At 40.3% G+C, this 17,052-nt stretch overlaps 1 protein-coding gene across 5 annotated transcripts in view; it reads left to right on the forward strand.

The window, feature by feature from the left end:
* Positions 1-13,896, forward strand: part of NFIA (nuclear factor I A) — a 415,535-nt gene extending 401,639 nt beyond the window's left edge. For all 5 annotated transcript variants that reach the window (XM_049879426.1, XM_049879428.1, XM_049879423.1 and 2 more), the window contains one exon: positions 10,543-13,896. In XM_049879426.1, the coding sequence (XP_049735383.1) occupies positions 10,543-10,560 (18 nt within the window). In that variant the 3' untranslated portion in view covers positions 10,561-13,896. The remainder of the gene's footprint in view (positions 1-10,542) is intronic.
* The last annotated feature ends 3,156 nt before the right edge of the window (positions 13,897-17,052 follow it).

Consider the following 17,052-nt stretch of genomic DNA (forward strand, 5'->3'; position numbering starts at 1 on the left):
CAACAACTGGTTGGGTTTTTGGGGACGAGGAAAATCTAAAAATAGGTATTACTAGAAGATAAAGAAAGGTATAGGAATGGAAACTTTGTAGTGTAATCAGAGAGATCTCACAATGTGCTTAGATTGCACAGCAAGCCTTGGACTGTGCTGGGACTTGACCAGGGTTCCTGTCTGGCAGTTCAGCGCCCAGTCACATCTCACTATCACCGTCTCTTCTTATGAATGTGAAAATGAAGATGTTACAGCCTCCTCCACATTTTATCCAAACCCCATCTCCAAGCCTTGTTCCTCTGGCTCACTGTAGAAGCCATTTGGTTCCAGCACTAAGCAGAGTGGTCGTGGTTGCAGTCCACTACTTTCTTCTTCATTTCCTTTCTTAATCCGGTGAATGGAGTAGGAAGGAATGTTGGTTTGTAGGGCCTCTGAGAGAGTAGAAATTCTGAATTCTCATGGGGGCTCACACATGGGTAGAGAGGGAAGGAGTGACTGGCCTGAGGGATAGAAGGAGGCAGGAAATGGAACTGGACGAGAGAAGAGTGAAGACTGAGGATAGTTAACAGAGGAAGATTAAAGAGCTAAAAAGCAACAACTTGTGGACAGGGTCATATAGGGAGGCGCCAGCCGGGGTGGAAGAGTTCAAAGGTGACAGATACCGTCCAGTGTCTGAAGGGCTCCTTGGCTGGAAAGGTTAGTTTGGGAATTAGTTTCAGGCAAAGTGCCAGATCTTCTGGCATTCTATTGCAGGACGTCTCTAGGAGAATTTTTGAAATAACATTAGACATTTCACTTCAATGTTATTTTTTTCTTTTGCTGGACTTTTTCTACCTGTACAATCAGAGCAGTGAAATCCACATGGTAGGTATGTTGTAAGCCTGTGTCATATTTGGGAAGAGCTTTACAGCTTTGGGGAAGAGAAGGTTCGGGGAAGCACGCAGTGGAATGATTACAATAACGTGGCTACCTCTGCTGAGCTCTGACCTGCACTCCCACGCCTCTCTTTTTAAATGAGTAAGATTCCCTCCCTGGGCCACCACTGGGCCAAATCCAAGTGTGACTGTCTGCACTTGTTAGACAACAAGCATTTAATTAAAATTGAAATCTGATGTCTAGAAAATATACGTTGTTTTCACTTCATAGCTCTCTGGGGAATCATTTCCCCTTCCTTTCCCACTGTCCTCAACTCCCCCCAACCCAAAACCCAAACCCACTGACTTTGAGTCTATTCCAATTCATAATGACCCTGTGGGGCAGAGTAGAACTGCCTCAGAGGGTTTCCAAGGCTATAATCTTTATGGAAGAAGACTGCCACATCTTTCTCCCGCGGAGCAGCCGATGGATTCGAACTGCCAACTTTTTTTTTTTTTTTGGTTAGCAGCCAAGTGCTTTAACCACTGCACCACCAGGACTCCCTCAACTCCCCTGACCCCACTAAAAAAAGGGGGAGGAATAGGGGAAAGATTATTTTAATGATGGAAATTAAAAATTACAACAGGGTAGGCCGCCATCTTTATTTTTGTCTTTGGGTCAAACATTAGCCAATAGTAAAGCCTTGTATTGTGTCTTCAGACCGGAGCCAACTTTTTATGGCTAACTTTCCATATGGAAAAGCGTTTGTCCCATTTCGGGGCATTAAAATACAGCATTTAATGAATCTGTAACTAGAATCTTTAATCTTGGTTTTGTGTGATAGAAGGGGTGGCCTGATGCATTCTGATACTTGGTTGGACTTTGTAGAATAGAAAAGGGGAACAATAAACACCAGGACCAACTGAAAAATAAAACCACTAAACATCATCGTCACTGCATTTTCCACAGCAGAGCCATCCAGTGCACTGTCCTCGCTCCGCCCAGAAAATCCGGTCACGCTATCGCGGCCAAGTAGATAGGAACTTCGGACAATTTCATCAGGCTGTCGTCCCCTTCATCTCCACACCACACCTCAGATCTCAAGCAGCTTCCGTGGCGCGGGCTCACTTTAATGGGTAGAATCTATTTTTCATGAAAAAGCAGGAAATAAGCTGTCTCTTTCATAAAAAGATTTACAAAATGTAATCATTGTTGAAATATTCCCTTTGAACTGCTGTGTCCACGGGGGTCTCCGGCTCCCGGAGTCGTGCTTCATTAGAAGCCCCTCACAAGCTTCTCCAGAAGGGCAGGTACACTGGTGGCGCCGGGCTTTGATGTCTTGAATGAATGAAAGAAAAGCACAATAAAAAAGAGCTGTTGATCAAGCATAAAATACTCTTTAAGCTGACAGAATAGCAGCGTTAACACACCCTAAGCTGCTTTTAGTTTTTCCCTTTTTCCTCACATTTTCCTGTGCTTTGTGTACAGTGGGGGTTTGTATTTTATAAGAAGTCTCTGATCTATGTAGTATGCCATTCGCTAACAAAAACCAAAATAGGATTGTTTCTGTCCCTCTTGGTTGCCCGACTACTCCCCCCGCCCTTTTTCCCTCCTCACTCCCAAACTCCAGGGCATGCAGTTTAGCCTCACAAGGCAAAGGCCCAAATGCCTTTCATAAACTTGAGCCAATTCCCTTTGTGTTGTTGGAGTCACCCCTCTGATTTTAATACAGCAATTAAAGACAGACTTTTTATTTTCTCAAGAACTTTCTCTTGCAACTGGGGAAATGGAACTGACGGAGTTGCTACTTTTAACTAAGAAACTATATCATTAAATAAGAGAAAGCTACCTGGTTAAGTTGTTACTTGCCAGGGGAACTGGTCCTCTTTAAATCTCACATGGACCTTTACGCCCCATACATATTTGATAGTTAGACAACCCCCCTGCCCTGATTTATCTGTTTTTCGGTACTTGCCTCTATCGGCTATGATCTCATTTAATCCCCACAAAAACTGATAAAGTTATCTCTATTTCATGAAGTCTAAAATTGAGACTCAAAGATGCTAGCTAACCTGCCTAAGATTACTCAGCTAGTAAATGATGGTACCAGGATTCTCTGATTTCAACTTTAGAGCCCTAGCTCTTATCACTCTGCAAACTACCCTCCAGTAAACCATCAGAGCAGATGGGAATGGGCCAGAGTACCGTTTTTAACCCAGAAGGCTTTGGTTTCATAAAGTAGAAGATTACTTGGTGAAAATGGAAAAACAAAAACAAAAAACGAACAAACTCGATGCTGAAGGAGACATGAGGGCAAGTTGGAATATAGTGAAAGATTCGGACTTTGGAAAGACAGTCAGAATAATTGGATTGTGCATGTGCTCTCAAGGTTTGGAGGTGCTGGATGGCTTGTTGGGTAAAAAGATTAGTGTTTTCCCGTCTTGAGGTTTGAACCAAAACGGAGGTCTTGGCCGGGAGCAGCACGGTCACTCTCCAGGGAGTGGTGGTTTGGACAACTCCTCTGTGCTTGTAGTAAGTAGGCAGCAGTCCATGTTACAAAACTATTGCACATGCTACTGACGCACTTGGCCGCAGTTGGCCCGGTTGCAACAGATCTTCAGTCAGAACTGCCCAGGGCTGCTTGTGGAGACGTGTGTCCATCTAGGGAAAGCACCTGTCATCTGGGGAGACGTGGACATGTGGCGTGAGCATGGATATGGCTCAGCCATGGGAGAAGTCATTCGTCCAAATGCCTGGCTTTATCTTCCTTGGGATGACTGACACCAGGCTTTGGGAGCCTTAGGTACAGCTCATTTCTTCCTTCTGTCCTTCATTCAACAGTATTTATTTAGGGCCTACTTGGGGCCAGCCACTGTGCAAGACACGGGGATGCAACATTCGAGAAGATAGTTTTCTCAGGGAAAAAACAGGTAATTACAGTTCAGCGACTGTGACAGAGGTAAACATAGGGCTAGCAGCCCCAGGAAAGACTCCTAGGAAGAAAAAACTTCTCATCTGAGAACTAAAGGACTAGCAAGTATTAACAAAGCCAAGGAGAGAGGCACAGCCAGTGCCAAGGCTCAGCAGGGAGAAAGAATTTAGCTTTTGGGGATCTAGAAGAGGTTTAAAACAGCACAAATGTTGAGTACAGGTGGTGAAAAGATAATACCACAAAGGTAAGCAGGGGCAATCATGACCATTAATATTTTAATAGTAAATAAACAATAAACACATCTTTGTTTAGCCTTACTGAAACAGGCATTCTTTATTAACAAAATCAGACAAGAAAAAAATGGCTGCAGAGATCAAAGCTCAAGGCTGGCAATACCAGTAACTAGCACCTGTATATAGCATGTCACCTTCATCCTTTTCAGAAGAAACCAGTGTAAACTATTGCTTTCTTCTCATGGAATGCAGAACTGTTCTCACAATTCTCTGAGGTCCCAAGGACAAGGACCAGCTTACTTTAAGTTGCACAACTAGTACATGGAAAAGTGGAACTCAATCCTGGGTCCTCTGGACACTGGATACTCAGCCCCATCAGTCAACAGAAGTTTATAGGGAGCCTACTGTGAGCAAGGGGTAATGGTGGTTTAGCGGTTGCAGGAGACCCGATTTTGATTCCTGGCCAATGCACCTCACGCGCAGCCACTACTCATCTGTCAGTAGAGGCTTGTGTGTTGCTACTATGCTGAACAGGTTTCAGTGGAGCTTCCAGACTAAGATGGACTAGGAAGAAAGGCCTGGTGATCTACTTCTGAAAATCAGCCAATGAAAACTGTGGAGCACAATGGTCCAATCTGCAGCCAGTCATGGGGATGGTACAGGACTGGGCAGTGTTTTGTTCTGTTGTGCCTGGGGTTGTCATGAGTCAAGCTGACTCAGCAGCAGCTGAGAACAACAGCTGTCAGCAAAGCAAGTTACCTGGTATTTTGAAGGGCTTAGAAGTCTAAAATCTAGCCCCTTCTTCCTGCTAGAAGATAAACTCCTCGAGAGCAGAGACCATATTTATTTTACTCATCATCGTATCCCCAGAACCTAGCATACTTAGCACCTAGCACACAGTAGGCCCTTAGTATTCATTGAGTGAGTGAATAAATGCTCCCAAGTAGTTTATACTGATGTGAGAAACTAAGAATACACTCAGAGGCCCTGTCCAATTCCGCTGTGTCGGGGTGGGGGGTCGGTAGTATCAGATTCTTGGCTGATCTGCCAAGGACAACTTACTCGGTCTAAAGAATGAACTTCATTTTAGCTCATTCAGACAAGAACAGGAAGCCAAAAATGACTAACTAGATTAACATGACCCAGCAGAGGTAGCATCTCCTCAAGACAGAAGTTAAAATGGCAACCGCAACTCCTGCAGTATTGGCTGTCAGTGTCCTCTTTTGGGGGTGATGGGGAGTCGGGTTTGTTGTGAGGGGAGGGCTCCATGTATTTGCATGTTTCCGTTTTCTGTGTGTGAATGTCCTTAAATAACCCACCTTGCCTGGAGAAGAAAGCAAAATGTCACACCCAGTTCTGGATTCCACATTAACAACCTCCTTCCGCAGTGCTAAACTTTGCCCTTGAGGCCTTTTGTTTAACTTTTTAATTTGAAAAACAGATTCTGCTGCGTCACAGTCTGTTCCACCCTCCCTGACTCCCCCATCACTCCCCCCACCCTCTCAGCACCCTCTCTTCCTTTTCTTGCTTAAAGTAAAATATGTTTCAAACAGACTTGTGTTTCTTTTTGTTTCTAAAATATACATCCTACCCTTTTTTTTTTTTTAACCTTAGTGAAAAAAAGCATATAAAGGGCCTTTTAAAGAGCCATCAGTTGTTAACTAAGGAGTTGAGTCCATTGCCTTTATCAGCTACCTCGTCTTCAGCAGCCTCATGAACAAATATCGAAAATGGCCTCCGTTTTCTGTTTGTCATGTGGCCTAAGAAAGGAAACAGACTGGCACTGTCAAAGGTACCTACTGCCATGTCAGGCTTTCTGTTTAGGATGCAGTCAGATAGATATTGTTTATGGTTCATAAAACCTGACTACTGTGAGTATTCCAGAATCCTGGCAGAATGGGATTCGAACTTTCATGGAGCTATAAATTAAGGGGTGGGAAGTGTGATAAAACTCCTTAGAGAACAGTGAAGGAAAAAAAAAAGTCGCCCTGCAATGGTTAAATGAAATTTTATAAGCACATTCAGTGTGGAGCTGTTTTGCATTACATGAGTTGAATACCTTAGAGACACCACATCTGCAGGCACTTTATTAAATCCTTAGTCAGCACTTTCCAACCTGATGAGATTACTTCTTCATTTGACTGGAGAAAAGGAAAGCTGAGCTCTTGTCCTGGACTGCAGATTTCTTTTGATGTTTCACCTTGAACACTGAAAGAGGACAATCATCCCCCCTTCTTCCCCTCTCCCCCCAGCATAGCCTAAACTGTAGCGATTGTCAATGTAATAGAGTAATTTTACTTAACTAGAGCCTTTGTGGGAGTATGGATTTATGAAACTCCAAAACAGCTATAGCTGAAAGTTCCTGAGGAAAAAATAGATCAAAGCTTCATGTTTACTTCCTTAATGTAAATATATCAAGATAACATCATCCTATATTGTATTGTAATATTGAAACTCACTGTAGATAAGGGACAGAGATTCCTTTGTAGTCCATCTGGTTGCCGTAGGTTAGGTTAAGAGGCTGTAAAGTATGAAGGCAGAAACCATATGAAACATAAGATTATGTCTGTAAATGTCTGAAGACAATTTTTTAACGCTCCATAAATGAATTTTGTTTAATGCGTCAACATTTTCCCAGTGATTGGCTCCTCAACCCCAACAGTTTAACCATCTCAGGTTTCTTTTATATTTCCCTTCTGTGGCCCAATTAGAAAATACTCAGAAGCATTCTTCTATGCAAGTTTTGAAACTCGCACTGCCTGCATAATAGAAATTGTAAGAAAAAAAAATCACAAGAGAGAAATGGACTTTTCCAAACATTATCTTGACCATCTAACATGATTAATAGTTGATGGAAGTTTATAGAAATCAGGAGCCTTAGACATGTGCGAATGTCACACTCATCACAACGGGTATTAAGAGTACCTTCAGCTACATATTGGTTGGTGAAATGGATGGATTTTTTTTTTTTTTTTTTTTTTTGTAACTGTTTATCTGCTGTCTCTGCAAATAAATGATTTAATCAGAGACCTCATCCCCCGCTCCAAAAAAAAAGTTCCCTGCGTGGTTCCCCTAACTAACTTCCCTACTCTAGAAACTCTTGGTCAAGTAGCTGGGTTAATTGTCATGAAGATTAGTGTGAAGTTGAAATAAGTACTAATGGTCAATTTACAGGAGTGAAAAAAGTTTAAGAATAGGTTTTAGCTTGGGCCTGAAAGGGTTAATTAAGTTTTTTTCACAGGTTATTAAAGACCCCCAACCCACTCCTTCAGGAGTCATATTGACACCCCACCACAGGGCAGCTCGGCTCCTCTATTGACATGTTGCTGGTCAGAGCACAATAGCCCTCTGTGTCTGCAAATCATTGCTAAAATCATCCCAAGGAAAAAAAAAAGTTTGAAAGCTTTAACATTAGACAAAAGCCCAAGAGCTGCAGTGTGCAGCGCAAAAACCTGGAGTCAGCAACTTCTATTGATTAAAAACTAACCTTTAAAGTAACTCTGAGAGTGTGTGGTTAGCATTTAAATTTAAACATGTCATGAGTTGATTTGTGTTACTGAATACCAACTCAGAAGGAGTAACATTCACATCGCATTTTTTTTTCTAATTCCCTTAAGCAGCCAAAGTATTTCATGAAATGTCAATAGGGCAAAAAAGAAAAAGGGGAGGGGGACCAATGCTAGGCCTTGTAGTTTTCTTTCCCATGCAAATATTCACCCCCAAAAAGAAAAGTGTGGAGAGTGAAACACAATAATTAGTCCTTTGTCTAACTTTCCCAAGTGCCAGAGAAAGACAGATTAATTAAATATACAACAGTGTTGGTTTTTGGAGTGGGGGTCTTGCTTGCTGTGTAGGTCATAAATTAGGCAGAATAAATACTTCAATGTGTTTGCAGTGGGCCTGCTACGTCAGAACCACTGGAAGGTTGGTGGGAGGAGAGCGGAGGGTTTCTTGCTAATGATAGTCACGTCTGGGTCTGTCTGGTTGCTCTTAGCAACCAGACATGATGTAACACCAGGATGAACTTGAACTTGGGGGACTTGAAAAGAGAACAATAGACCAGAGCAATCAATAAAGCCTATTTCAGTGAAGGATTACAGAGCTGCTCTGGGGTAACCTTGTCTGCAAGGCACATACTGAATAGTAAGATGTGTGAAGAAACTTTTTTTTTTTTTTGCTTTGCTTTTTAAGACGAGTGCAGAGGCACTGCAGATTTTTGTAGTGCATGGAGGTCTCGTCCAGGAACTGTGGTATGGAAGACTGCTCCCCCTGCTGACTCAGTGGATCCCAAGCGTTTGCTCCCAGAACCACCGTGCAGTATTGATTTAAGAATTCTGGGATTTCACAACTGACTTAGAAAGTGTGAGAACAGAAATTTTCAGCATTATTAGCCACACCCAAAGTTTGAGGCTGTTTTGCAAAAGAGAGAACACTGCTCTAAAGTAGATCCAAGTCAACTCTTAACAGAGGCCTCCTAAATATACAGTTTGAAGTTTGCCTCCTTTCTCCTTTCTTTCCCCTCTTTTTTCTTTTGTCCAGCTAGATTTAGGCCGTGTATATTTGCCAGGATGATTTCCTTTCAGGGCACAAGAGGCTTTATTGTGTTCCCCAAAGCATGTGGTCAAAGAATAACGTTTAAAAGTGTACAGGATGAGTAGTTTGGGCTTAGGTTTTTTAAACTCCTCTGGAAATCAAAGATTGCTTGTGTGACCAGGAAATCTTACACCACCCTCCATGTAGCTATCATTTAGCCATTTGTCCCCGCATCGAATGAGTCCTTACTTTTCCTAATTGAATCTCTTGGACAAGGATGAGCCTCATCTGACTGGATTAACCCAAATGTAACCCTTTGTGATATTGTCAACTTGGAGAATTTCAAAGCATTTACTTTTGCTAGAATTTGATGATTTTTCTGTGAATAATGATAAATGTAGTGAATTTGACAGGGTATCTCTAGAAAAAAAAAAGCTATAACTTTATTTCACTTGAGAAATTAACTTTTATATTACTCTGTAGTTAGACACTTTGTTTAGCTAACAGAGAAAGGAATACCAGCAGATGAAATGATATATCACCAGCTGATTGCTAATCAAAGCTAATCACCTAAGAATTCATGAAAGGAAAAGGTAACTGGTAACTGGGCCCAGCAGGCAGATGTTGTTGTTGTTAGGTGACGTCGAGTCTCTTTTGACTGGTAGCAACCATCCGTACAACAGAATGAAACACCGCCCAGTTCTACGCCATCCTCAAAATTGCTGCTATGCTTCTTGAGCCTATCATTACAGCCACTGCGTCAATCCATCTCACTGAGGGCCTTCCCCTTTTTTGCTAACCCTCTGCTTTACCAAGCATGATGTCCTTCTCCAAGGATAGGCCCCTCCTGATAACATGTCCAAAGTATGTGAGACGAAATTTTGCCATCTTCCTGTCTAAGGAGCAGGTATTTGCAAAGTTCCAAATAAATGCTGAAAGAACGAAAGTCTGAACAAAGGCTATGCCTCATTTTTCCTTCAGACACCCTGGTATTAATAGGGTGAAATTTTGATACCAGTTGATTATTACATGTCATTTTTAAAAGTATTATTTTAAAAATATTGAGCCGAAGGGAACATTTTACATCATAAAGTCTACCTCACCCTCATGTAAGGAAATTGAGTCCAAGGAGATGCTGTGACTTGCCCAAGACCACCCAGGATATCTGATTCAGTGCTTTTTCTATTTTACTTTTTTTAGTCTTCTATCGGGCTGCCTGAGTGGTGTAAACAATTAACGCACTTAGCTGCCAACTGAAAGGTTGGAGGTTTGAGTCTACCCAAAGGCACCTCGGAAGAAAGGCCTGACGATCTGTGTCTGAAAAATCAGCTGTTAAAAACCATATGGAGCACAGTTCTACCCTGACATACATGTTGTCACCATAAGTTGGAGTCAGTTTGACAGTAGCTGGCAGTGGTGATGATTCTTCCGATACTACTCACCATCTGTACCGGTAAAGAGAATGTCACAATAATGTTTTCAGTGCATTTAAAAGAAAACATGAAACTCATAGGAATGGCCATTCATCACCACGTGAAACCTCTCCCGTCACCCCTTCTCCATTCGTGCACCTTCTCTACATTGAGGACCTTCTGTATGGCAGGCACTGTGCTAGGTTCTGGGGAGCCAGTGGTTAACAAGATCATCAAGTTCCCTGCCCTCCTATAATGGCCACCTGCCAAGTACAAAACCCCCATTTGTCTTTTAAGTGACCCTAAATACTTCATTGTAATTTTTTATTAAATACTTCATTGTATAAGACACACTCAGAATGTTGACATACCCTGAAGATGACGTCGAATTTTCATTTCAGAGGAGTAAGATCAGATTCAGTGTCTCAAGAACTGCTAGTGTTGGTCATTCCTGTACTTTTCCCAGTGCATTTCCCTTCTTGATCCGTAATGTAGATCTAGATTTCATGGTTGGAAGGGCACTTTCTAAAAAATACATTATTTTAGGAGTTGTTTTTCTAATTGTACTTTTCTCTTTGTGTTCCAGTCCTGGTACCTGGGATAAAAGTCGCAGCGTCCCACCACCCACCAGACAGACCACCTGACCCCTTCTCAACTCTGTAACATGGACGCAACCTCAACCCAGCGCGGTTACAACTTCACTGTCAGTGGAAGGGGAGAAAAACCGCTTCAAAATCAACTTGTACAAGGAAACAGCAAGCATTATGGTCAAACAGCAAAGGCCATAACATTTTGGGATTTTTTTTTTTTAATTCTTTAGGGACTGTTGTAATTTTCTCATATGGTGCTGGAAATGGTTGGGCTTTGTAACATTTGAAGTGTTCCCATGGTAGCGTGAGCATTAGGTGATGTGGCTAGAGGAGGTCTACCCTTGCTCACTGACTTCCCGTTGTAACACACTTTCTGTACGGAGCCTGGCTGTTTCACAGTATTTCATGAATTTACCCACACCGGTGTGATCTCGAGCAATTGAGAGGCACACGGAGAACTAAATCTTTTGTAGTAGCTGAGATCTGCAATATATAACTTACGGGACAGTCAAAGGGCAATGTTTTCTGTAACATATTGGAAAAAGAAAATGCAGTTATGTTCCTGTTTTATTTTTTCTTTTGGTTTGGTTTGGTTCAGCAGTCAGCAGTTAAGTATATAACATGGCCCGCAAGGACAATGAATTCACTCACGTTGCAGAACAATTCCGAAAATGGCAAACTACTACTACTACTATTCAGTTTTTTAAAAAAAAGTTTTGAAATGCTGCACTTACATTAAAAAAAAAAAAGCAAACATTTTTTTCAACAATTTCAACAATGACACAAAAATTCATAGGGAAATGGGGAAGATGGTCTGTTTTGACAGAAACTGACAGGAATCAATCAAAACAATCGAATTTTGAATTGAGTAAAGTGCAATTTCATTGGATAGCTAAATATCTTTGTAAGATAGAGATTGTTGAAAATTCTATTTTTGTTTTTCAAGTCCTTCCACCCCAGGACTCTAAATTATTGGGGTAAAAAACAGCCTTGCAAGAAAAAGGGGAGCTATTTTTGCTTTTTATGTTTTTTATTGTTAAACTTGTATCCCTTTAAAAACTGAAGGAAAATTAAAAAAACAAAAAAAACAAAAAAAAAACAAATCTAATGGTGCTTTTACCACAATATGTTAACTACATTAAATGCTAATTAATTATTTTCTGTTATCAAAGCACATAACTAAAATGAAATCATGGTATCTGTTAATTTTATAAGCTAGAAGTCACTATAATGAATTCTGCCAATTCTGAAAATTTTTACATGTATCTGGCAACATAGGATTTATCAGTCATCAGACACCTCGTTGTACCAGAGATTGTCCAGAAATTTAAAGACCTTTGTGTCCCTGAACTGGGCTATGGGAAAGTAATAATAATAATGAAACCAATACTGACACAAATGCTGGTACCCATTCAGATCAAGGGTACTCGTTAGGGAAAAAAAAAAAGTTTGCACCCCCAAATGTCCTGTATCTTATGTTTAAAAAAAGAAAAAAAAAAGTGCAAGTGAATTTTCTACCAGACAGCGAAGCACCCCTTTGCTTCCCATGCAACTTCGAGAAGGTTTCCTATACTATACATATATATACGTTCTGGTTGGCAAGCCCCGCTGATCAGAGAAAGTCTCTGCATGTTCTAGTGTTAGTAACTAATTTTTATATAGTTAATGTAGGATAAAGTAGAGTGCATTAAGACACAATATTGTAATCCCTACTCTAGGCACTTGCCTTTAAACTATGTTTTCCAGCCCTTCAGAAGGGTTCTACTACTGTCCTATACAATCAAGTAACTGAAATTCTTGGGAAGACACTTTGCTCCTCATCTTTCCCTCGAAACAATGTTGTTTTGTTTTGTTTTGTTTTCCTTAATTTGCACGAAAACAAAAATTCCATATCAATGTGCCTTGCCCTGGATAGCGATTATTTGTGGAATTGTTGCACAGGCTCCTCTATTGAAAGGGGTTTTTCCCTAGTCAAGCGTTTGGAGACACTTTTTGTAAATGTGACTTTTATGTCAGCCATCGTCAGTTTCAACATCTAGAACTAAATAGAAAGCTAGTTGTTCCGCAGATAGGAGTAGTCTTTATTGTCCTGTATGGTCAGTGGCAGTGCTATTCTGAGATCTGTAGATGCTTAGAATATCAGTATTTTGGATGTTGCTGCATTTTACAATTTATTTGGAGTCTTCCTTTATTTCCCCTCCCCAGATATATGAAAATATGCAATACCTGCTTATATCATGTAGAAAAAGCTTAGCGATTATTCATTTTTCTTTTCTTTTCTTTTTTTTTTTTTATTTGACCAAAGTCGGTGCTGCACTTGACGCAGTGTGTTTTAGGTGTTTGTCTTTGTACTCTTTTTTTTTTTTTGAATGCACGTGCGCAGGAAGGGCTCCTCTTAGAGAAGCAGTCAAACTGTGAAGCACTAAGCTGACCCTGCTTCAAGCAATTTTGTTTTTACAACTGTTCCTTTCACAAGCAAGCCTTAAAAAAAAAAAAAAAAAGACAACTTCCTTTTTCTTCAGCTCCCACACCCCATTTTTCTTAGCAGACTGCAGTCAAGCCACATTCAGTGAAAAGTATATAATGCCCATTTTTATATGCACGTTTTTAAACTTCCAAGTTCTGAAAATTGTTTACTGGTTCTCTCTATTTAAGGAAAAAAAAAATAAAACATTTTGGATTTTCATATGTGTCTGATAAGTGGTTGAATAGTTGTTTGGCGCTGTCGTATGGTGTGATTGTCAGTGTACGGTGTCACTTCCTATAGCCAGCCAGCATACTTTGCCTTCCCCTATAGCACTTAGCTGGGCATTACTTTATTATGACATATGTGCACTAAAAAAAAAAAAAAAGAAAAGAAAAAAAAAAGAACAAATAGCAGCTTTCAGTGCTTCACAGTGAAGGGAAAAAAGCCTAGACAAACATTTTGTCAGAACCTTGCGATAAGCCAAGGTATTACCAGTAAATTGGTTGTATATACAATAAAATTGTACCCTTTTTTAAAAACAAAACAAACTAAGCAATAGTTTGGGCAGTTTTAGTTGTTTTTAGTGAGCATGTTGTAGTCATGACTGCAAAGAGAGAGAATAAACTGCCCACTCAGAAGATATGTAATTTGTATGTTGTATAGTTTTATTGATTACACTGATTTATTCTACCCTATTTTATAATGCAGGACTTTTGTAATGTTGTTTAAATGAGGAAAAAATTTCTGTCAAATTAGCCTAGTGAAATTTCTGATTGTTCATTATAAAGGCAGCGTTCATAGAATTGCTTTTCTTTCTTTTACCCTCCTCTGGGAACTGGATTTAAGTTTAAAACTTTCCTGTTTCCTTTTTTTTTTTTTTTTTGTAAGTATTTAAATACAGTTATTTTTTTCTCTCAATGGTATAGCATATTCCTATACTTGAGAAGTATAGGTCTACTGAAAAACCATTGTAAATGGACGTTACAGGTATGCTGTATTTTTGAAGGTGTTTTGTTGTATTAAGTTTGATGAAGCTAAATTAGGGAACTTTGAGCAGATTTGCAGGAAAAAAAATGTTTTAAAGGCTTTAAAACATTAGGGAGGCAGTCTAGGGTGATTACGAACAGGGGTTAAGTATTAAATACACTAAATTACTTTTTTGTTCATGTTTCATTGTCCAGAAAGCAGCAGGAAACTGTAGTTCCGTTGTGGTCAAGCAGGAAAGAAACACCAACAATATAAGAGTGTTTTATGTTTTAGACTAAAAGCCAAGCGAAGATGTTTGAGGAGGACTTTGCTACCTGGGGTGTGTAGACAGACAGACAGAGCTATCAGCATTTGAAGGCCCAGCCCTTGATTTTGAGACACATTTGAATTTTTTTCTTTCCCGTCAAATGGCATTAACCATATTGACAGAGATAAGTCCCGCAGATAACGCCCCGTGTTTTCTGTTTGTCTGGGAACTGAAGTCAGAGGCACAAACACTAAATCTTACCATTTTTCTATATGCTTTTCTTTCTGGCCATTCGCTCTGCCACTAAAATGTTCCTTTTGGTCCTTCAGGGGCCAGGCCCCTCTCCTTAATGCCATTCTATTCATCCCAGAGCCTTTTTCTTTGCTTTGAGGTTGGAATTCACTTTTCTGTTTCTTCACCCCCTGGCATGACAGCTATTTTATTGTGCGCTCACCCCCTCCCCACCCTGTGGTCAGGTGTGGGCTGTAGGCAGGCAGACAAGGTACACTTCCCAAAGCTTGTGTTACTCGTTTTCTAACAGCTGAAGTGTAAAGGGCCCCAAACTTTCCAGAGTCAAGGTATCCAGTCAGCCCACAGAGATATGCAAAACCCATCTCAAGAAGTTGGTCTTTCACTTTTTCAACCCCTCTTCCCCTCTGTGCTTTGAATTTTGCAGTTACGGTGTCATAAAGAATTTACAAAATCTGGACTAAGAAAATATTTTTTTCCCTCATGATTGTTTTCTGGGGGAGGGGTTTCTAAGAATGTCATTGAATGTACTTTGCATCATATCTCTGGAATTTTCTTTTTGTCAGTAGTGGTGTCATGTCTTTCTGTCTCTCTGACTCCTGTGTCTTTCTCTGTCCATCTCGCTTTTTCTCTGTACATGTGTCTGTTTCTTTCTTTTTATTTGTTTTGTTTTGGTAGGAGGCCTCCATAGAACAAATTTAAAACAAAACCGGCATGGTAATGTAAGGAGAGCTTCAGCGGCACCTCACAACCCACCTTCATGAGATCTGTAATAAGATGGTCTCAGAGAGCTGCCCTGCCCACCGGGCAGGGCTTTCGTTCAAACACGCTTCCAAGGCCAATTTTGTCTTGAAGCCAATGCATGTATTTACTGTTTGACAGTAAACCCGCTCTGCCTTCTCCACGTCCAAGGCTGTGCATTCGTCTAATTAGCGTCGTGTATGTTTTCGTTTTATTTTTTCCAATAAAAAAAGCAGTGGGATGAAAATTGCTTTGATATATAGCAGGTAACATTGAAGCTATTCCATAGCACTTAACTGTAGTGAATAGTGTGTCACCAATTCTGAAATCAATTTAATGTTTAATGCAAATCCATTACATGGTGCTATTACAGGCTGACAAAATGATTTACACAAATGTGACAACTTGGGCTCAATTCACTCTGCTTTCCAACAGTGTAAATGCATAGCAGTGTTTATCTGCATGAGAACTATGCACTAATCTATCTGAAGAAAAAAAACTATATCAACTTTGGTATCTACTTTCCGTTTACTTCGATCCTTGCCTTTTTGGTCATTGTTATAATGCCAGCTTTAGGACAGAAAGAATTATAAGAAAACCAGCATAATACCTGATATATTAAAATGTAGTGCCTGTGAAATCTGTATTATATTGCTCTTCTGAAGTAAGATTTTTTCTACACCGGTAGCCTTCGCTGTCTGTCAGTCAGGACCTTCTGGTATAGGTGATGTAAAATAACCGTACAATATTAATGCATGCTATTCCATAATGCTTAGTGAACTGTATGAATATTACTCAAAGTTATGTTAGTCTTTTTTTCTGACTCAGTTCTTGTCAGTTAGGTTTAAAGGTATTTCACTAAGAACGCAAATTCTGTCTTTTCTTGATTTCGGCTGTTTTCAGTATTTTGGAGGTATACATTTACTTAAATTCAGTATTACTTGTGTTTTCGTTTTCGTTTTTGTTGTTTGTTTTCTTTTCCCTAGGGGACAAGCATGGGGGTTTGATTTCAGAAATCAGTGCCTGGCAAGGTTTTTGTCTCAAAACTACCATTTGAATTTCAAGAACTCTGCTACAAAGACACTCTGAGGACGTTTCAAAAGGAGGGACGTTTTCCCTGACCCTCTACTGAAGCTATTCTGTGAATACCGAAGCGGTTTCCTGATGGACAATGTTTAGCCAGGTACCCATGCTTGATCCATCTTCACACCAGATCTCCTCATATTAAAACAAAAAAAGAAAAAAAAAATTTACGAAATCACATGGCTATTTAGTTTCACGCACAGTTGCAATATTTTCTTCAAAAATAAAACTCTGTACAAACTTTGGGCCCGATTCATAAGAAAAAAGATGTTTGCTATTAACACGGGATTTTTTTGTAGACTTTTTTTGGTCTAAAATTGAAACTACTTGCTTCCCAAATTCAACAAGTTTTATCTCATTTTTTTTTCCCCAATCCAGCACCCATCTGCTCTTTATGCCCCAAAGGTTCCATAACCCAGATTAGGAGGGTGGGGGGTGGGAGTAGATACCAGAAATGCCCAGACAGACACAGGAGACCACCCACAGTCTGGCATGAGGAAGTGGAGGCAGCATGTGGGGGCAGGACCTCGCCTGTGTGCCAGGCGTCACCAGTTTCACATGGGGACCCATTATGCTATTTGATTAAAAAAAAAAAAAAATTCCAAAATGTGTCTGCACCACAAAAGCTTATGGTGGAAGTGCTACCTCTAACTTAACCAGAGCACCTTCATGGTGGAAAACACTCACCAGGTCATACAATGTGAACTTTTGTACTTGCTGCAGTGGTTTCAG

This window comes from Elephas maximus, chromosome 3, assembly GCF_024166365.1.
Source record: "Elephas maximus indicus isolate mEleMax1 chromosome 3, mEleMax1 primary haplotype, whole genome shotgun sequence".
NCBI lineage: Eukaryota > Metazoa > Chordata > Mammalia > Proboscidea > Elephantidae > Elephas > Elephas maximus.